Genomic DNA, 22,062 nt, shown 5'->3' with positions numbered 1-22,062 from the left:
GGGCAGAAAGAGTGTTGAAATTGCTTTCAACTCCTGGCTTGTAGGTTTTGGCTAACTTCAAACTCTAGTAAATTTCAGTAGAGTACATCAGGTTATCCTAAATTCAGGTATAAACCTTTGATTGTTTGTTACACTCTTAAATACTTACACTGTATTTGGGTTTGTTGTTGTTGTTTTTTTTTTTTTACCCTAACAAGGACATGAGTCTTTTAATTGTGGAGTGTTTTACCTTTAGATAAGTATGATTTGGTGTACTTTTCATGCATATACTCAGTCATTTTTACTCTGCCTAGGAACCTTTTGTGTGGGAAATGTAGTGGGAATTGAACCCAGCTGCTTTTTGCAACCACACAATTCTGCCATGATGTTCTGCATCAACTTGGCCCTCAGGAATGGAGCCTAAGGAGTGTCTGTGGACTGAAAATATAAGCCCCAAATAAACTTTTCCTCCTCTAAAAATTGATCAATTTAAAATTGATTTTGTAGTCTTTTGGTCACAGCAATGAAAAAGATGACTATTAGTCCTTTATGCTTATGTGAACAGATGGAAGGAAAGGGGCCTCCTGACAGGAGGAAAGAAAAACAAACATGGAAACATGGACATGAAACTGTCTCCCTCCTGGAAGCAGCGTGGTTACCCACATGGGCAGCAGCCATGCAGGTTAGGGGAACCCCAAAAAGGTGGCTCAACCAGAATGCAGGGAGTGCACCGGCTCCGGACCGGCCAGCTGCAGCCAATGAACCTGCTTCCTGAAAACTCCTCGAGTGTCCAGCCTCTTCTGTCCTACGTGATTAATAGTAATTAGCAATATCAATATATTGTAGTTACGTTTAAAGTTGTATTTTATTGGGGCTACGTTGTTGCTCAGTGATAGAGCGCTCGCCTAGGCATGGGTTCGCTCTTCAGCACCACATAAAAAAAAGGAAATAAATAAAATAAAGGTGTTTTTAAAAAGGGCTGGACATGGGGCTCAATGGTTAAATGGCTCTGGTTTCAATCCATAGTACTAAAAGTTATATTTTGTAAAATTATCTCACATATTGTTTACTGTGTTTAGTTTATATAGGTATTCCCACACCTCGGAGGGTGGACCTGTATGGATGTGTGCAATTATCCCTCCCGTTAGCTCAGATCCAGGCCCTGGTAAGAAGCTCGGGCTGGGAAGGGCTGTAGCTGGAAACCACCTCTTAGGTTCCATTCAGCCAGGTAGAGGTTCTATTCTGCTGTCACTCAGGACTCGGGGGCGGGTCCTGGACCACTAGCCAATCAGAGACATGGGGTGGAGCCGCAGGAACTGTCCAATCAGGAGCGCAGCTGGAAGAAGATGGAAACCTTCTACTTTGGAACGGCTTCATTCCTGGGCCGCCATAGTGTGTCCAGCGGCTCTTGTGAAGAGAACTTCTAAGCGTCTCAGCTTCCTCTCTGTGACATCTCCGTTTTACAGGCTGAGGCGACCCCCAGGAACCCTAGAAGGCGGGGAATGGTGAGTGTGGAGGGCGCCCTTCCCGCAAGGGGAGTGGGTCGCGGTGAAGGGGACGGGTGAGTCGCTGTGGAGGGACCCGGGCCTCCGGCGGCAGCTGCGGCGACTGCGGTCGGAGTCCGGCCAGGCCCCGGGTCCTGCGCGGCGCTTTGCCGGCCGGAGCGGTCTGTGGGCAGCGCGGCCGCCCAGCCCCGCGTCTCCCCCTCTGCGGTGGCGGCGGGAGGGTCGCGGGGAGACTCCCGCCGCGGGTGAGGCGGGGCCTGGGAGGGAGGTGTGCGCGTCCCAGCCCCCCTGCTCCTCGGGGTCCCCTGGTTACTCCGAAGTCTGCAAAACTGGGGAAGCCGGTCCCCAAATCCGCGACTGACCCTCAACTCCAGGGCTTGTGGGGGCAGGAGGCGGACAGATCTGTGGACCCTTCTGCCAGGGCCCCCTACTGGAAATCAGCGCCCGCTGGACATTGGTTTAGAAAATGCGGATGGAGGAAGGCACAGCTGCATTTAAGAGAACCGCAAAGCAGGGAAGCCCAGCTGTGAAGTCTGCAGACCTCTCAGTGGTTGGCAGAAAGGACTTTTCTTTCTAGAGGGGAGCAAAGGGGAGTACAAAGAAGGTGGCGGATGAAGGGAGGATGGAGGGTGGCAGCATCGTCTTAGGACGTTTCACCCTGACGTGAGCCTTGGGTGGGTTGGTTGGTTGGTTTGCTACCGACATTGAACTCAGGGTCCTTAACCGCTGAGGCATATCCCCAAGCACTACCTATCCCCCACCTCCGTGTTTTTTTGTAGTGGGGATTGAACCCAGGGACACTTTACTCAACTACATACATCCCCAGCGCTTTTTCTTTTTTATTTTGAGACATGGTTGTCAGTAAGTTGGTGCAGCTGGCTTTGAACTTGAGATCCTCCTTTCTCTCAGCCTCCGGAGGCACTAAGATGTATCTTTCATTGATTACCTCTGCCCTTGAGCGTTTTTCTTAAGTGATCCTTCATTTTTCTGAAATTGTTTCTCTGTCTCTTTGTCCAGCTTTTTGTTCGGTTTCAGTGGTGTTGTTTTTAATTTGACATTGATTTTTTTTTTTTATACTTGATATACAGAAAGGTCCTGTGTGTATATTAAGGTCCTGTGTGTTTTGCAACCATGCTACACTCCAGTATTAATTGCAGGAGTTTTTGTTGGTTCTTTGGGATTTTGTAGGTAGGCAATAATGGCACGTGTGAGAAGTCATTTTTTATTTGTTTCATCTCAGTCTCAATGCCTATCATTATTATTTCTTATGGTTTCTCTGTACCTATTGGTTTGATCTTAGAGTTTTTGTTGTTTATCTTTTTTAGTTCATGTCTTTTATTATCTCAAATACATTACTTGTCTTCTGGTTTGTTGAAGCAGTAAGTCAGACAACACTTGCCACAATAGTGTCTGTCAAAGTGGCTGGCCATAAAAACTCCTGCACCACATTCATCTGAAGGACACTCACGATGAAGGCGGCTAATTTTGCCATTTTCATCCACCTTATAATATTTCAGGACAGCCAACTTAACCTTCTTTCTCTTATGCTTTTCTTCTTGGGAGTGGTGTAAGACTTCTTCTTCCTTTTCTTAGCACCACTACAAAGCCTCAGCACAAGATGAAGGGTGGACTCCTTCTGAATGTTGTAGTCAGACAAAGTACGTCCATCTTCCAGTTGCTTACCAGCAAAGATCAGTCTTTGCTGATCAGGAGGAATTCTTCCTTATCCTGGATCTTGGCTTTTACATTTTCTATAGTGTCCGAGGGTTCAACCTCGAGTGTATTAGTCTTCCCCGTAAGGGTTTTTACAAAAATCTGCATCTCGGTGGTGGTCCCAGATGGCGGATTGGAAAAGGTTTGTTGTTTATCTTGTTGAAATGATCAATTACATGAGTTGACTTTTTAATGTTTGGTCATTCTTTATAGTAGGGGCTGGGGTTATGGCTCAGTGGTAGATGCTTTCCTAGTGAGGCACTGGTTCGATTCTCAGCCCCATGTACAAATATATAAAATAAGGTCTATTGACAACAAAATATTTTTGAAAAATACTTGTAAGAATTTCTACTTGGATTTTGTTGGAGTATTGTGTTTAAATAAGGATAGATGTAATATACCATTATTTGTTCTGGGCTTTTTTCTTATTTATTTATATATTTATTTTTGCAGTGCTGGGGATCAAAGTCAGGGCCTCATCTGTGCTAGGCAGGTGCTTTACTGCTGAGCTATCCCCAGACCCTGTTGAAGATTTTTTCATCCTTATTCATAAAAAATTTTTGTCTTCTCTCTCTCCTCCCCTGTACTGGGATTGAAACCCAGGGAACTCTCACTGAGGTACATGCCCAGTTCGTTCGTTCGTTCGTTCTTTCTTTCTTTTGAGAACCTCAGTCATTCCTTTATCTCTCTATATATCTATTTATTTTGTTTCTTATAATGTCTATCTAGTTTAGTATCATGGCCCTATAGGACTCATACATTATTAAGAAGTACTTTAACATCTATTACCTGGAGAAATTGTGATGATTGGTGTTATTAAATGTTAGAATTAGCCAAAGAGACCAGTAAGCCTGCTTCTCCCTGTTGTTGAGTTGCTATTGTTTCTGTAATACATAGCGCCTTATTTACATTGATTATCTTTCCTCAGTGAGATAGTGTGGGTTGTTTCTTTCCAGAAATTGGTTGATTTCTTCCAAGTTATTTTTCTGTGCTTTACTTAAAATTATCTTGCTCTGGTTTGGCAGTTATCCAATGTGGTACATTAAACTGTTGATTAAAGGTCTTTCTTCTTTTCTAATACATGCATTCATTGTTTTAAGTTTCCTCCCTATGCACTGCTTTTTCTGTATCCCACAAGTGATGTTAACATGTTTGTTCATGTTCACATATTTCAAGATACTTAAATTTCTTTGGTATTGTTTCTTTCAATGCCTGTGCCATTCAACCATGGAGTGTGCAGTTTCTTGGACATTTTCCAGCTATGTTTATGCTATTGATGTCTGGTTTCATTTCAGTATGGTCTTTCAGTATAGAAAGTGAGCAACTGACTATGATTTCTTGCTGCGGCCCATGAAACTTCAACAAAGGATCTTGAGTACTGGGGACTGGAGATGGAGAAAAACACAGAGACATTTTTAAGCAAAGCTGGGGCCAGGTGGGACACTGCCTTCTGATGGAGGAACAGTGACCCAGAACTAGCTCTGCAAGTTTATTATATAGGAAAAAAAAAGTTTATTATATAGGGACTCCTAATCAGGAAGTTTAACTATTGGGGCATTGTAAAGTGTTCAAATTCAAAGCTTGTGAGTTATTAAGAAGCTTCTTTGTGCACTAAAAAGTTACAGAGGTAGAAACTGCTGTACCCAGAAACAGCATTGTACTGGAACATTTGATAACTGAAGTCTGTGAAGTCAGAGCCAAGTGTCAAGACTGTTCACATCCTCGCCTTTGGCAAGGAATGTTTCCCAGGCTTGGCCTTTGCCACAATGTAGGATCAGCTGATGACTATGGGCTCATCTGCTCCCCACAATTTGTGTTCCTTTAGGTTTGTAAAATGTGTCTTGTAGCTCAGAACAAGATAGAATTGGTAAAGATTCTGTATTTGGCAGTTTAAGAGCTGTCAGGCTGTGGTTTTTGCCTGTGGACACACAGAAGCTCAGCTTACTGACATGTAAGCATAGAGGCTTGTGGTGGCTAACAGGTACCTATAAAAGATAACTGCAGTGGCAGAAACAATAAACCAAGCAATAGAGACAGAACAATCCTACTTTAGGCTTGGTGTAGTAAAAGTCCCTAAGTTGTAGGAGCTAAGAGTCCCTGGGCAGTTGACAAGCTTGCATCCATATAAGAAATGTAGAATGTGGGCTGGCGCTGTAGCTCATCTGCAGAGAACTTGCCTAGCATGCATGAGTCACTGGGTGAGATCCCAGCACCACATAAAAAGAAACAAATAAAATAAAGGCATTCTGTCCATCTACAATTTCAAAAAAAAATTTTTTTTAAAATGTAGAATACACCTTCCAATAGAATTGCACCAACTCCCTTGCCTTGATGTACCCCAAACATGCTTATATAAAGTAATGGCCCTGCTGTGCTCAGTGCTCAGACTTTGGGATTTATCTCTCTGGGCTGTGACACCATGAATAAAGTATTGCTTTCAGATATTGGTGTCCTGACCCTCATTAACAGCTTGTTTTCTGCCAGTCTTTCTGCAGAACATTCACATTTAAGGTAATTACTTAAATATGAATTGATGGTAATTACTTAAATTACTTAAATGTAATTACTTAAATGTTTCCTTGGGGCTGGGGTTGTGGTTCAGTGGTAGAGCGCTTGCCTAGCACATGCGAGGCCCTGGGTTTGATCCTCAACACCACATAAAAATAAATAAAATAAAGGTATTGTGTCCAACTACAACTAAAAAATAAAATAGAGTGTTTCCTAATTTAAAAGAGCAATAAAATTATCACTCTCTTATTCCAACGAATTTAAATATCATTAGAGGTTCATTATGCCCAGAGGCTTTCATAAATTAGTTTTTTGCCTTTGTTTTCTTCCTTTTTTTTTTTTCTTTTTTCTTTTTTCTTGTTGGTTTGGGTTGATGCCAAAGGCCCTAAATCACTGAGCCACATCCTAAGCCTTTTTTAAAACTTTTATTTTTTTTAAATTTTTTTGTGGTGCTGAGATTGAACCCAGGGCCTTGTGCATGCAAGGCAAGCCTTCTACTAACTGAGCTATATCCCCAGCCCCAAAATTAATTTCTTTCTTTCTTTCTTTTTTTTTTTTTTTTTTTTTTTTGGTACCAGGGATTGAACTCAGGGCACTTGGCCACTGAGTCACATCCCCAGCCCTATTTTTGTATTTTATTTAGAGACGGGGTCTCACTGAGTTGCTTAGTGCCTTGCCATTGCTGAAGCTGGCTTTGAACTCATGATCCTCCTGTCTCAGCCTCCTGAGCCACTGGGATTACAGGCGTGGTCCACCACACCAGGCCCAGAATTTATTCCTTTATCTTATTTTTTAAAATATTTTGAAACAGGGTCTCACTATATACAAGTCACTGGGATTATGGGAGTGTGCCACTGTACCAGGCATGACCTAGTTTTTGTTTTCCTAGGAAAAGGACTTGTTTTTAGCATTTTTGCAATTTTTATAGGTCCTGTGAGAGGTGACACCTTGGTGACACTGAAATCTTTTTAAGAACATGTACCACTTTTCCCCTTATTTTATTCAGCTTTGACATTCTCCAACAAAAATCTTAATAATTACCTATGAGTATACTGAGTTATCCTTCATGAGTCTTATTTACTATTATATTCTTGTGGATGTACAGAAACTAACATACAGGCTTCCAGTTATGGTGCCTTAGTGTAACCCCAAATGATGTGCTTAATTCCCTAAATAAAGAGTTGTAAAAAGAGGTTTTGTTTTGTTTTTGTGATGCTGGGGATTGAACCCAGGGCTTTGTGCATGCAAGGCAAGCATTCTACCGACTGAGCTATATCCCTAGCCAAAAAAAGAGTTTTAAAATCTGATCCAGTTCACTAAAGATTCATCACCCAGGTGTATTTCAGGGGATAATGAGATAGGCAACATCTAACAAGCATGTCAAAGTCTCACAAACATGTAGAGGAGCAACAAGATTTAAACAGGCTGAATTTTGTTGGGATAACCTGCTTAGGAACCCAATTCCCTCTTTACAGTTATGCTGGTGAGGGTCATACTAACAGTAGTTCCCAGATATCAACAAAGATCAAAGTTTGTCCTCAAGTATTTCTAAGAATATGCTGTCTCCTAACAGCTACTGATATTACGTGCAGCACATGTTGGACTTTGTGGTGAGAAGGGCTAGAGATGAGTGTACAAAGAGAATTGGAGTGATCCAGGAGCACAGCCAGAGTTCCTGTTCTTTTTGTTACTCTAACAAGTAGATATGATCCAGCATCAGAATTGATGTGAGAGGATGTGAGCCTGGCTGGAGAGTAAGAGTGTGACACCCAAGTGATGGAGTATTGGGAGACACAGTACCATATGAGATTCTCACAAACTGAGTGTAGGTCTGCAGTATGTCTCATTTTCCTCCTTGGAATACCTGTGGGATATTTTAGGAGTCGGTGACCTTTGAGGATGTGGCTGTGAACTTCACCCTGGAGGAGTGGGCTCTGCTGGATCCTTCCCAGAAAAAGCTCTTCAGAGATGTGATGCAGGAAACCTTCTGGAACCTGACCACTATAGGTAAGGGTGACATTTTTTCCCTCACTTTGTCAATCAGAGAATGGTTTTTACTTGCCTATCAGTTCTGTTCCATGATCTGGAATATGGAAGGTTCACATTCTGATGACTATACTGGCATGATGACATTATTCAACAGATCTACAAGACACTGATAATTTTTATGTAATGTTGAACTGACAATGATGTTTCTGGGTCTGCATTTTAGGAAAACACTGGAAAAATCAGGCCATCGATGATCACTATATTTCCTGGAGAAATCTAAGGTAATTGAACTCACAAGGTAAGGCAATGTACCTCATAAATCTTGGAGTAATGTATAAAAACGTCATGAAGAGAGAGGGCTGGGGATGTGGCTCAAGTGGTAGCGCGCTCACCTGGCATGTGTGCAGCCCGGGTTTGATTCTCAGCACCACATACAAACAAAGATGTTTGTCCGCCAAAAACTAAAAAACAAAAATAAATAAATATTAAAATTCTCTCTTAAAAGAAAAAAAGAAATGGAAATCTTTAAAAAAAAAAGTCATGAAGAGAAGGAAAATATACATGCCATGATTTAATCTGTTTTTTTGTTTTTGTTTTTGTCTTTTTTTTTTTTTTAACAATACATACAGTTTGAGTGGGAAAGTTCAAGATCCAAAATGTTCCAGTATGGGAACCATTTGATGTCTTAAGTGACACTTTCTGATAATTTATTTTATATATATATTATATACTGTGTTCCATACACAAATTACTGGATATGTATGAAATTACCCTCAAGTGGGACCCATTTTGAAGGTATCTTATCTGAATTTTGTCCCATGCATTTCACATAAATAGTACTCTTTCATAATTTGATAAACATCTTCAGGATTAAAAAAATACATTACTTGGAAGGAGTATTTAGAACCCCAAGGTAATTGGTAGTGCATACCTGTAATCTCAGCGATTGGGAGACTGAGGCAGGAGGATCACAAGTGGGAGGCCAGCACCTTAGTGAACCCCTGAGCAACTTACTGAGAGGCTGTTTCAAAAAATGAAAAATAACTTTAACAGGATTGGAATGTAGCTCAATAGTAAAGCTCACACAACATAAAATCTGTTGTTCTGGTAGATCATTAATAAGTAAATCCTTAGTAATGTAGTTTCTGTTCTTTGCAGAATTCAAGTGATTGAGAGACTCTGGGAACAGAAAGAAGATAATCAATATGGAGAAATATTCAGCCAGATCTTAGATCCTCTTATAAACAAGAGAAGTTCTTCTGGAGTAAAACCAAGTGAACACCATGTGTGTGGAGATGTCCTTGTTGCAGATTCATCCCTAGCCGTGCCCCAGACAGCTCATATTAGACACAAAGCACATGGGTATCTGGAACATGGAGGGAAGCCATATGAATATAAGGAACATGGGAAAGCCTTCCATGATCCCCAATGTTTTCAGAAGCATGAAAGAACTCTCACAGCAGAGAAACCCCATGTGTGTAAGCACTGTGGAAAAGCATTTAGTTCTTCTAGGTACATTAAAGTTCATGAACGAATTCACAGTGGAGAGAAACCTTATAAATGCAAACAATGTGGCAAAGCCTTTCGTTTTCCCAGTTCCCTTAAAATTCATGAACAGATTCACAGTGGAAAGAAACCCTATGTGTGTAAGCAATGTGGAAAAGCCTTTAGCACTTCCAGATACATGAAAACACATGAAAAAATTCACAGTGGAAAGAAACCCTGTGTATGTAAGCACTGTGGAAAAGCCTTTAGTTCTTCCTATTATATTAAAATCCATGAACGAATTCACAGTGGAGAGAAACCCTGTGTATGTAAGCAATGTGGAAAAGCCTTTAGTTCTTCCTATCGCCTTAAAATCCATGAACAAGTTCACCGTGGAGAGAAACCCTGTGTATGTAAACAATGTGGAAAAGCCTTTAATTCTTCCTATTACATAAAAATCCATGAACAAATTCACAGTGGAGAGAAACCCTATGTTTGTAAACAATGTGGGAAAGCTTTTCATTTACATAGATCCCTTCAAAGACATGAAATAACGCACACTAGAAGGAAACCCTATGTATGTAAGCAATGTGGGAAACAATTTATTTCCTCCAGCTCCATTAGAAAACATGAACGAATTCACAGTGGAGAGAAGCCTTATACATGTGAACAATGTGGGAAAGCCTTTCCTTTTCTCAGTTCTCTTCAAATGCATGAACAAATTCACAGTGGAATAAAACCATATGTATGTAAGCAATGTGGAAAAGGCTTTAATTCTTCTAACCATATGAAAACACATGAACGCATTCATAGTGAAGAGAAACCTTATACATGCAAACAATGTGGGAAAGCTTTTCATTTCCCCAGATCCCTTCAAATACATGAAATAACCCACAATGGAGAGAAACCCTTTGTATGTAAGCAGTGTGGAAAGGGCTTTAGTTCTTCCAGCTCCATTAGAAAACATGAACAGATTCACAGTGGAGAGAAGCCCTGTGTATGTAGGCAATGTGGAAAAGCCTTTAGTTCTTTCTATTACATTAAAATCCATGAACGAATTCACAGTGGAGAGAAACCTTATAAATGCAATCAATGTGGGAAAGCCTTTCATTTTCCAAATTCCCTTCAAATTCATGAACAAATTCACAGCGGAAAGAAACCTTATGTATGTAAGAAATGTGGAAAAGCCTTTAGTTCTTCCAGCTCCATTAGAAAACATGAACGACTTCACAGTGGAGAGAAACCCTATATATGTAAGCAATGTGGAAAAGGCTTTAGTACTTCTAGATGCATGAAAACACATGAACAGATTCACAGTGGAGAAAAACCCTGTGTATGTAAGCAATGTGGAAAAGCCTTTAGTTCTACCTATTATATTAAAATCCATGAACGAATTCACAGTGGAGAGAAACCTTATGAATGCAAGCAATGTGGAAAAGCCTTTTGTTTTCCCAATTCCCTTCAAATTCATGAACAGATTCATAGTGGAAAGAAACCCTACATATGTAAACAATGTGGAAAAACCTTTAGTTCTTCCAGCTCCATTAGAAAACATGAACGGATTCATAAGGGATAGAAACCCTATTCAGTCATTCTGATGCTATCAAAAGACGTGAGAAAACACTGGAGATAAACCCTATATGTGAAATAGGCTTTAGTTCTTCTAGCCCCATCAAAGCACATGAATGAATTCACAGGGAAGAGAAGTCCTATACATGTAAACAGTGTGGGAAAGCTTTCATTCAGTCCTGTTCAATCAGAAGACACGAAATAATGTACACCAGAGAAAAACCCTGTGTATGAAAGCAATGTGGCAAAGCCTACAGTTATCCCTGTCCCCTCAAACAACATTAAAGAATTCACAGTGAAATGAAAACATGCATGAGAGCAGTGTGGGAAATCCTCCAGTGATTCCTCCACACAGAAAGAATGCACAATGGAGAGAAACCCTGTGTGTGTGAAGAAAGCAGCGAAGCCTTCACTCCCTCCAGTTACCTTCTCAAACATCAAGGATTCACTTTTGAGAGAAACTCCATGAGTGTAAACAAAGTGAGAAAGCCTTCACTACAGTTCCCTTTGTGTGTGTGTGTGTGTGTGTGTGTGGTGCTGGGGATTGAACCCAAGGCCTTATATATGCAAGGCAAGCACTCTACCAACTGAGCTATATCCCTAGCCCCTCACAGTTCCCTTTGATACCATGAAACAATTCACACGGAGGAGAAACCTTAATGATATCAGCAATGTGAAACCGTCTTTTTCTCAGATTGCTTCAACTACACGGAAGAACACACTGGAGAGTAACTGTGAATATAGAAAAGTGGGAATAAACTTTGTTGCAAACATGAGAATACAGGTGCAATAACTTTTATTATTGCAAAGGATATGGGAATGCTTGTCATCTTGGTTCAGGATACTCCTATAAATGAACACAGTATGCAGTGGAACCTGCAATAGAACTCATGTTCAATGATCTACATTTGGTTCACATGTAAGAAGTCACAGTGGATTAAAACCCTGTGAATGTGAAATATTCTCAGAAGAGAATTCTCCTGTTGTAAGATAGTTTCAGAGGCCTATGAAACTTCTTCATGTAGCAGAATTCTATATGTGCAATTGATATGAAGAACTTGGTGCAAAATAATTAGTTTAGAAGTCTCCAGAAACTGTACTACCTAGAGATTTCCCAAAACTTATATTATTTTGACCAGTAATTCATTCTTAAAGTAATTTCTGCACTGTGTGTTTCTAATCTGGATTCTTTGAAATAAAGATTGAGGTGGAACATTTCTAAGTTTTGTTTAGGTAGGCTGTACTATCTGAGTTTAATAGGTACTATATTTTGAATCAAATCTGGTAGTATGTCTTCTAACATTTTGAAGCATGTTGGCTCCAAAGCAATTTGATATGTATTTCTAATATGCCATTAGACTTCATTTATATGTAGTTTTTTTGGGGGGGGCAGGTAGCAAATGTAATAGTGTCTTTTTTTATTAAATTATTTATTCTAATTTATTATACATTATGGCAGAATACAATTCATTTTATATTACAATTTGTAATTTTATATATACAGGTACACGTATACTTGTGTATGTTTCTTCTCAGGGGAAAATGACATTTTTACATGGATTTTATATTTTTCACAGTTTGATGGCATATTTTTTTCCATAGTATTGGCACATATGATTACACATAATGGTGAAATTCATTTTTACATATTTGTATATGCCCGTGATATAGCGAAAGATGTACATTTCCTTCAAACCAGATTTTTGTGCATGCTTTTTTAGATTTTCTTAAATGTTTAAAACAAAATGCACATTAATATACATTAGCTTTTTCTTTAAGAATTTTTTTGGGTAGATATTGATAATACTGTGATAGAGTTCTTCTTTTGTGATACAGTTCTGAGAAGAATGAAATTCGTTTTCAGTGGGATAGCAATTCTCTTCAATTGTAATTTCAACTTAGACTTCCCTATTGAATTAATTATAGCTATCATCTGTACAGTATTTCTTACAGTTCAAGGGCAGGAAAATCAGATTGCCGTGTTGTTGAGAGCCACAGCCGAAGGGGCCCCAGCAAACTTTCAGACTGCCAGCTGATGATTGGCTCACAGTGGCCCCAGCAACTTCTAGCTGATTGGCTCCTCTGCGGTGATACTCATTGGGCTGTTTCCCTGCCCTTTCAGACTACGGAGCTGCTCATTGGGGGACTTTTTTGGCTCCGCCCACACGACCCAGCCAATCGGCCTCAAGAGCAGGAGGAGTGGGGGAGGTTGAGAGGCTTGTGGGAAGCCAGTTGTGGCAGTTGGGCTCTGAAGGTAAGTCCTGAGGAGCTGTTTTGTTTGGTGAGTGTGGTTCTAAAAATAAAGTTCGTTTCTTTTGACAAGTGGCTCCTGAATTGTTCCCAGCCAGACTGCGGCATTTGGTGGCTTGCACGGGGACGGAACGACTGAGGGTAAGTGATAAGGTAAACTGCTCGCCCCTGAGGGCAGGGCGAGAGGATGGGTAGCCATTTTAAGATTCCTCTTTTGTTTTGCTTCACTTTTGTTTTAAGTTGCCTGTGTCTGGAGATGAGTGAGATGGAAGGAAAACCGCTCACATCTGAGGAAAAACTATTTGCATCTGAGGAACAGATAGGGAGAAAGGACGGATGGACATTTCAGGAGGATAGAAAGGCTATAATGATTTCATGTGGTTCCATTTTTATTTCATTCTGTCTCGGTTTTATTTGGTGTTATCTTGTTGGGTTGTATTACAGTAGAAATATGGGATCAGAAATTAGTAAAAAACAAACCGAAAGAGTGTTAAGTAAATTGTTAGAGGAAGGAAGCATCCCAGTAAAATCAAGAGCAGTCAGGGCATACGTTGATACAATACAAAAATGTAGCCCATGGCTTTTTAAGGAGGAGTTGTTGAATATATCACAATGGAACCATCATGGTGAAGATTTAAAAAGAATAGAAAAGAAAAGCCCAGGGACTCTGCCAGTTGGCACATTGCCATTGTGGACGTTGGTATTTGGTTTGATTAGTCCAAAGCCTTCAGTTCAGACAAAGATAGAGGAAGAAAGCTTAGAGCAGAAAAAGCCATCAGGGGGAAAGTTACAAAAGGAGACTGCTACTAACACCTTTCTATCACAAGAGGGCGTAAGTGTCCAACCAACAACACCACCTTTATAGGAGACTGCTACTAACACCTTTCTATCACCAGAGGGCGTAAATGTCCAACCAACAGCACTACCTCCATATGCTGGGAGGCTCCCAACCCCCGCAGTTGATAGTTGGGATCCTGAGACAGGATCTCAAATATTAACATGCCCTGTATTTGAGGTAGGAGGGCAGCGAATTCACCATGCTTTAAATTTCAAAAACAGTGAAGCAGCTAAAAGAGGCTGTAACAACCTGTGGTCCTCAAGCACCCTTCACTGTAAGCTTGGTCGAATCCATTAACAACTTGAACATGATGCCAGCAGATTGGGCTAATATGTGTAAAGCTGTGCTAAATGGAGGACAATACCTGTTATGGAAGGTTGCCAATGAGGAATTTTGCAAGGAGACGGCTAGGCGAAATGTAGCAGCTGGTTATCCTCAGAGAAATCTAGATATGTTGTTAGGAAAGGGACCTTATGAGGATCAGCAGCAACAAATTGCATATGATCCTGGCGTATACTTACAAATTGCTGCAGAGGCAGTTATGGCATGGAAGACTTTACAAGGACATGGAGGTTTACAAGGTCAATTATCTAAGGTAATACAAGGAGCTAATGAATCTTAACACTGAATTTGTAGATAGGCTTATTCAAACAGCTACCAGAGTTTTTGGGAATACAGAACAAGGAATACCATTAATAAAACAATTGGCTTATGAGCAAGCGAATCGTTGGTGCAGAGAAGTCATTAGACCATGGAAACATGAAGATTTAAACACATATATTAAATTATGTAGAGACCTTAATGAACAAGAGCAAGTCGTGGCAGCTGCAGTAAAACAGGCTTTAGATGCCAGGCCAAGAACATGCTACAATTGTGAACAAACAGGACATTTTTAAAGGAATTGCCCCATAGGAGGAGGGTTTAACAAAACTAGGTATCAAAGGAGTAGAATACCAGGTATTTGCCCACGATGCCATAGAGGGAGACATTGGGCTAATGAATGCTGTTCTCAAACCACCATAGAGGGTACTCCATTATCAAAAAACGAACAAGGACCAGATGTTTATCCACGATATCGTGGAGAAAGGCATCGGGCTCCATTGCCAAAAAATGGACAAGGGGGCCCAATGCTCCGGGGCCCAAAACCACAAATATACGGAGCACTGGAGGAACCCAACAACCCCATCAGGGTAGTGCCCAGGACACATTGTCCATCAGATCCCTCATCAGACAAACCAGAGGAAGCACAGGGTTGGACATCTGCGCCTCCGCCAGAGCAGTACTAACTCCAGAGATGGGAGTTCAAATCATTCCCACAGGGGTAAAAGGACCTCTTCCCAAAGGAACAATAGGCTTATTATTGGGACACAACTCTTCTACTCTAAAAGGACTTATGATAAGTCCTGGGGTAATTGATCCCGATTATGAAGGTGAAATAAAAATTATAGCCAGTTCTCCAAAGGGTATATCAGTAATTTCACCAGGAGATAGAATAGCACAGTTACTAATAATACCCAGCCTACATGATAAATTTTCCAGTCATACTGTAGAAAGAGGTTCCAAGGGATTAGGCTCCACAGGTGTAGATTGGGCTATGCTTTCTTTAAATTTAGATTCTTGCCCCATGCTAAAACTAAATATTCAAGGACATGAATTTAATGGGCTACTGGATACAGGTGCAGACCTTAGCATCATCTCTCATCAAGAATGGCCAAAACATTGGCCATTACAACAAGCCATTCAAACGCTTCGAGGCCTAAGAGTGGCGACTAATCCCCATAGAAGTGCAATGGTATTAGATTGGAAGGATCTTGAAGGATGTGAAGGAACTATACAACCATATGTATTGGATCATCTCCCTGTAAATTTATGGGGACAAGATGTCCTAGATCAATTAGGTTTGACATTAACAAATAACATCAATTAAAATGTACCCACTATTATGGCTAGACAAGGTTTTAGGAAAGGAAAAAGATTAGAAAAACAAGAATAAGGTATAGCAGCACCAATACAAATAGATCAAGGAACAGACAGACATGGGTTGGATTTTCAGAAAGGGCCACTGAGACAATAAAAATTACTTGGAAATCAGAAAGACCAGTGTGGGTTCCTCAGTGGCCCCTGACTAAAGAAAAGATACAAGCAGCCCATGACCTGGTCAAACAACAATTAGCAGAAGGACATATACAACCTTCTGTATCTCCCCATAATACTCCATTTTTGTCATCAAAAAGAAATCTGGTAAATGGAGATTATTGCAAGATTTAAGAGCCATTAATAATGAAATGGTTATTATGGGACCTGCTCAATCGGGGATTCCTCAATTGTCTGCTTTGCCAAAAATCTGGTATGTTTTAGTTATAGATATTAAAGATTGGTTTTTTTCAATTCCAATTCATCCGAGGATAGTCCACGTTTTGCATTTACTATCCCTGCACTGAATCATGAAGGTCCTGATCAGAGATATGAATGGAAAGTACTCCCTCAAGGGATGGCTAACAGCCCAACTATGTGTCAAATATATGTTAACAAAGTAAGCCAGCCACTTAGAAATCAAAATCCTGAACTACAAATATTTCACTATATGGATGATGTATTATTAGCACACAAAAATAAAAACACATTGCTAGAATGTTATGCCACACTTACAAATTTATTAAAAAATTATAATCTAGAGATAGCAATAGATAAAGTACAATTAAATTTTCCAATTAATTATTTAGGAGTTCTGTTATCCTCAACCATGGTCCGTCCACCAAAAATTCAAATAGGAGTAGAACAACTCAAATCACTTAACGACTTTCAAAAGTTATTAGGAGACATAAATTGGATAAGGCCTTATCTAGGTATACCAACAGGAGAGTTGGGACCTTTATTTGATATCCTAAAAGGTCCATCAGATCCAAATTCACCCCAAATGTTAACGCCTGAAGCAAGAAAGGCATTAAAAATCATTGAAACATATATGGAAAATATGCATTTGGATAGAATTGATATAAGTTTGCCTTTATTATTTATTGTACTACCAACAAAAAATATTCCTACAGGAGTATTTTGGCAAGAAGGTCCATTATTATGGATACATTTATCTTATTCTCCTAACACTATTCTTACTAGGTATCCTGAGGCTGTAGGACAATTAATACTCAAAGGAATAAAAGCAGCAAAGGGAGTGTTTGGAATTTCTCCCAATAAAATTATTACTCCATATACTATGAATCAAATTGATGAGTTAGCTAATGAGTTAAATACTTGGGCAATAATCATGTGCAAATCTAATGTTTCATTTGATAACCACTTACCATCTAATCCTTTATTGTCTTTTTGGTCGTCGCATCCTGTAATTTTTCCAAAAATGACAAGAAAAACAATATCATGAATGCTCCAAATATATTCACTGATGGGTCAAATAATGGTAGAGCAGCAATAGTTACACCTGATCAAACTTTTACATTTTTAGTACCCAAACAATCAGCTCAAAAGGTAGAGCTTAATGCAGTTTTACAAGCTTTTGTGATGTTTAAAGATTCTGTATTTAATTTATTTTCTGATAGTCAGTATATAGTTAACGCTATAGTATCCCTTGAAGATGCTGGTAGGATTTCCCCTTCCTCTACTGTTTTCTCTTTGCTTTCCACTATACAAAGTCTAATCTGGGACAGAAAAGATCCGTTCTTTATAGGACATATCAGGGCACATACAGGGTTGCCTGGAGCCCTTAGTTTGGGCAATGATTTAGCAGATAAAACTACACATGACATACATATTTTCTCTACACTAGAAGAAGCTACAAATTTTCATAAAAAGTTCCATGTGAATGCTAATACTTTACAAAAGCGTTTTAAAATAACTAAGGAACAAGCTAGAGAAATAATAAAACAATGTCAAAATTGTGTGACCTAGGGGCTGGGGATGTGGCTCAAGCGGTAGCGCACTCGCCTGGCATGCGTGCGGCCCGGGTTCGATCCTCAGCACCACATACAAACAAAGATGTTGTGTCTGCCGAGAACTAAAAAATAAATAAATAAATATTTAAAAAAAAAATTGTGTGACCTTTTTACCACAAGTTAATCTTGGAGTCAATTCTAGAGGATTGATACCTAACCATATTTGGCAGTCACACACTTGCCAGAATTTGGAAAATTAAAATATTTGCATGTTACAGTTGATACTTCTTCTGGATTTTTGATGGGCTCCCTTCATGCCGGAGAAAAAACTAAAGATGTTATAGCTCATTGCTTACAAAATTTTGCCACTGTGGGCGTTCCAAAACAGTTAAAAACAGATAATGCCCCTGGTTATACTTCTACCTCTTTTAAACAATTTTGCTCAACATTTGGCATTACTCATATAACAGGAATCCCATACAATCCACAGGGACAAGGCATAGTTGAAAGAGCTCATCAAACTATTAAAATGTACTTATTAAAGCAAAAAGAAGGAATTGGGAAGGGGTATATATTCCCCAAAGATAAACTTAAAATAACCCTTTTTACTCTAAACTTTTTAAATTTGGATTCATCAGGGCTTAGTGCTGCGGAAAGGCATATGTATCCAAAAAATGTACATAAGCCCAAGGTACTTTGGAAGGATATTCTAACAGGACAATGGAAAGGTCCTGACCCAGTAATTGTCTGGAGTCGGGGGTCTGTTTGTGTGTTTCCACAGGGAGAACAGCAGCCGATTTGGATTCCAGAGAGATTAACTAAAGTGATTTCTACAGACCAAAAAGAAGATGATTTGGCTCAAATCCATAACAGCTGATATCTAGAACTCCAGTTTGGCTACCCTTACATCTGCGACAGAACCAGGATGCTTTTTTCAATATCTATTTTATTATTGCCCTTTCCCACATCATGAAGTTCTATTTTGTTTTTTGAGCTCATACAGACCTAGGTTAATGTTTTGCTGATCAGTTCTATTTTTTGACTATAGAATTTTTAAACATTGCAATGGAGATTTCACCTGTAAAAAGTTATAAGGCCTTTACTATTATGTTATGTGTTGTGTGCACACTTGTGTTTTATGTTGTGTTTGTGTGTATGTATGTCCATATATCATATATGATGAGCGCTCATGAAAAAATGGATCCAAATTTTTTTTTATTCACGTGATTTAAATGGTTTAATTTAAATTGGGTAAACAACTGTTGAGGATTGTTTTAATATGTGAACAAAAAAGGAGGTTAACAGATCTGTTTGTTTACTTTCACCTTTCCTTTTCATTATATTTAATAATTCTCTTCAAGATAATGTAAATTGTTAAGAAAATTGTTTTCTTTTAGTGCCTTCTGGAATGTTACATAATTTTTTCTTGAGCCATTATTGCCAGAATTCCTATCTTCATCCCAGTGCCAGTGAAGACAAAGATAAAACCAATCTACAGCTTCTGCAATAGCCATCACTGAACTGCTTGCAGAACTTGCCTGGACTATGTATCACTTGTATGCATTGTGAACTCACCTGTATGCATTGTGAACTATCTGTTGGTGCAGCGACTTGTGGTAATGTTGGGGTATTTTTGCTGATGATGTCATCAGTGGTACAATTTTTCCAAAAGGAGCTGTCAATTGGCTTGGTGTATCTTCCTCCCTTCTGTTTGTCATGATCGTTCAGCTAAAATTTGGGGGCCAACAGAGGTGAGGCAAAGAACCTCACCCCCCCGCTGGTACAAAGACCTATCCACAGGTGTGGCTGTATACTGGACCAGTAGTCAGTGACAGGTAAGATCCAATTGCAATGGTACCAACCTAAGACAGGAGGCTGACGCCTTGAGGTCAGCTCATCCGATAACAGGTAAGAACCATATATACTATTGGACAACCTAAGGCAGGCACGGTCCCTAAGCCACATGCTTGTTGTTTAAACAGAGAGGGGGAGATTTTGAGAGCCACAGCTGAAGGGGCCCCAGCAAACTTTCAGACTGCCAGCTGATGATTGGCTCACAGCGGCCCCAGCAACTTCTAGCTGATTGGCTCCTCTGCGGTGATGCTCATTGGGCAGTTTCCCCGCCCTTTCAGACTACGGAGCTGCTCATTGGGGGACTTTTTTGGCTCCGCCCACGCGACCCAGCCAATCGGCCTCAAGAGCAGGAGGAGTGGGGGAGGTTGAGAGGCTTGTGGGAAGCCGGTGGTGGCAGTTGGGCTCTGAAGGTAAGTCCTGAGGAGCTGTTTTGTTTGGCGTGTGTGGTTCTAAAAATAAAGTTCGTTTCTTTTGACAAGTGGCTCCTGAATTGTGCCCAGCCAGACTGCGGCACCGTGTCAGTCCTGCAGACTAAATGAGACTCCCCCCGCCCTTTTTTTTTTTTTTTTTTTTTGCAGTTCTGCTAGCAGTTCTGCATGTTGAACCCAAGGCCTCACAGTTTCTAAGTACATCCTCTACAACTGAGGTATAATCCCCAGCCCCACTTATTTTATTTTGATAAAGGGTCTCAATTGCCCAGGCTAATGTCTAGTTTGCAGTCCTCCTGCCTTAGCCTCCTAGGAAACGGTGAGCCAACCCTAGCCCAAAACAGGTTCTTTCTAAAGCTCAGGGACTTATCTGCCACAGCCTTGGAGATTCCCAACTTACATGAGCCATTCACCTGGCATGTAGCTGAGAGACAAGGTGTGGCATGAGTCTTCACTCAAAAACTGAGGTATATTCCTCAATCTGTGGCTTACTTTTCTAAACAGTTGGATTCCATGTCCTGTGCATGGCCTAGATACCTAGGGGCTTGGTGGCCACAGCCCTTTTGGTGGAGGAGGCCACCAAATTAACCCTAGGACACTTACTAGCCACCAAGCTCAGTGTCCTTGAAATTAAAAGACATCAATATCAGCCAGCAGAAGATGTCTGGTGGATTAAGTAGGGAGATCAATGGCTAACTGGAAGGTGACTGACCAAGCTCCAACTCCAAGCCTCATACTGTAATCCCCTGAAGTCACTCCTAAAATTTGCCCAACTCTAAACCTGGCAACCATGCTTCCTAAAAGTTCATAGAAGGGAACACACACACACAAGAATGGATGCAGACCTCATGGACCAGTGATGCTCTATTAAGTACTAGAGGGGCAAACTTCATGGGAAATGGTGGTGGGCCACCATGAGGGTCTGGCTTTTATATGGTCTTAGCAGAGCCAGGTATGGGAAGAGTTGGGTACTTTTGGTGGGCATTCTTTGTTGGAGGGGCCACCAGGACAGTGAAGGAGGGCAGGTAGAGGAAGAGGAAAAGAGGTTCCTTGGGGGCCCATTGTCCATGTCCTTCATTCCAGGCTCTTAGGGCATAATTCATTGGGGCTATGTCATATACAGTTCTGGTGGTTGCGGCTTGAGTGGGTGTAGACAGAGGGAATTTCAACATCATCATGGGTGATTCCTTCCTTATGGGACTCAGGAGAATGATTTATTATGGGGTTCAGGAGGGTCACATTGTGAGTGAAGTAGAATGGCTTCTGAATGTTCTTTCAAGGTGGGCTAGATATGTCACCTTGTCAAGAATTTGCTTCTGTATAAAATAAACAAAGCAGAGGGGAAAGGTCATTGCCAGAAAGACCAGCATTAGAGAAGTTGAAAGATGGGAGAAGCCAGGAAGTCCTGTGTTTTAAGAACTGACTAGTTCTCTGTTGTTCCACTTGGTCCTGTAGTTGTTTAAACATATCCCCTATCAGTCCCAAGTGATTGACATAGAAGCTACATTTTTCCCCTAGAAAGGCACAGGAGATCTAGGCCCTGATGATTTTGCTGGATGACAGATGCCGGTACCAAATTGGTGACCTGTTGGATATCTTCAATAAACTGTACAGACAATTTTTATAGTAGTAAAGAGAGTTCCTAATCCTGCTGCTCCTGTGGCAATCCTGGTGGATATCTCTATCCCTATGAGTAAAGGAATAAACGGAATGGCTCTCTTGTAGCCAGTGTGTGCCTTTATCAGGATAGACAATCTTTGATTGTTATATAAAATGTCAGTTTGAGGAGTAAGGAAGACCAAGGCACAGAGGCCAATCCAATTTTTGGCAGGCAGGGGTAAATTGAGCCTTGCAAAGGAAAAATTTCTCAAAATTTGGGGGCATCAGTGTTGTGGAACTGACACAAGTGTATGACTTAATGTTATAGTTAAAGCTTCATCCCCGGGTTTCATAAATTGACTTCCAGACCACTCATGTATCTAATCAAGCCCTTATTGAAGCACACCGGTGGCGACTGACCAGAACATACGGCTATTCCCCTGATCAGCCCCAAACAA

General features: G+C 40.5%; 1 protein-coding gene and 1 pseudogene across 2 annotated transcripts; one reads left to right on the top strand and one right to left on the bottom strand.

Annotated features, from left to right (window-relative positions):
• Nucleotides 1-1,329: 1,329 nt before the first annotated feature.
• Nucleotides 1,330-12,728, top strand: LOC114090168 (zinc finger protein 709-like). 2 transcript variants are annotated; one of them, XR_011707071.1, is made up of 5 exons: nucleotides 1,330-1,484; nucleotides 7,586-7,712; nucleotides 7,918-7,975; nucleotides 8,853-11,228; nucleotides 12,702-12,728. XR_011707071.1 is itself a non-coding variant. In XM_071609754.1 (4 exons), exons 1-4 carry the CDS (start codon nucleotides 1,482-1,484, stop codon nucleotides 10,753-10,755), a joined length of 2,091 nt encoding a protein of 696 aa, XP_071465855.1. In that variant the 5' UTR covers nucleotides 1,330-1,481; the 3' UTR covers nucleotides 10,756-11,927. The 2 variants fall into 2 exon arrangements, 1 of the variants encoding a protein (XP_071465855.1); XM_071609754.1 differs by lacking the exon at nucleotides 12,702-12,728 and having other exon boundaries at nucleotides 8,853-11,927.
• LOC114090188 (ubiquitin-ribosomal protein eS31 fusion protein-like) lies at nucleotides 2,802-3,315 on the bottom strand (annotated as a pseudogene).
• Nucleotides 12,729-22,062: the final 9,334 nt, after the last annotated feature.

This window comes from Marmota flaviventris, chromosome 1 (genome assembly GCF_047511675.1).
Source record: "Marmota flaviventris isolate mMarFla1 chromosome 1, mMarFla1.hap1, whole genome shotgun sequence".
Taxonomy (NCBI): Eukaryota; Metazoa; Chordata; class Mammalia; order Rodentia; family Sciuridae; genus Marmota; species Marmota flaviventris.
The sequence above is the reverse complement of the archived record's forward strand: the minus strand, read 5'-3'. Positions and strand labels throughout refer to the sequence as shown.

Excerpts from the sequence above, each read along its gene's own strand:
- LOC114090168 (XM_071609754.1), top strand. Across the intron at positions 7,713-7,917 it reads CTGGAACCTGACCACTATAG|GAAAACACTGGAAAAATCAG; the intron begins GTAAGGGTGACA and ends TCTGCATTTTAG. Across the intron at positions 7,976-8,852 it reads ATTTCCTGGAGAAATCTAAG|AATTCAAGTGATTGAGAGAC; the intron begins GTAATTGAACTC and ends TGTTCTTTGCAG.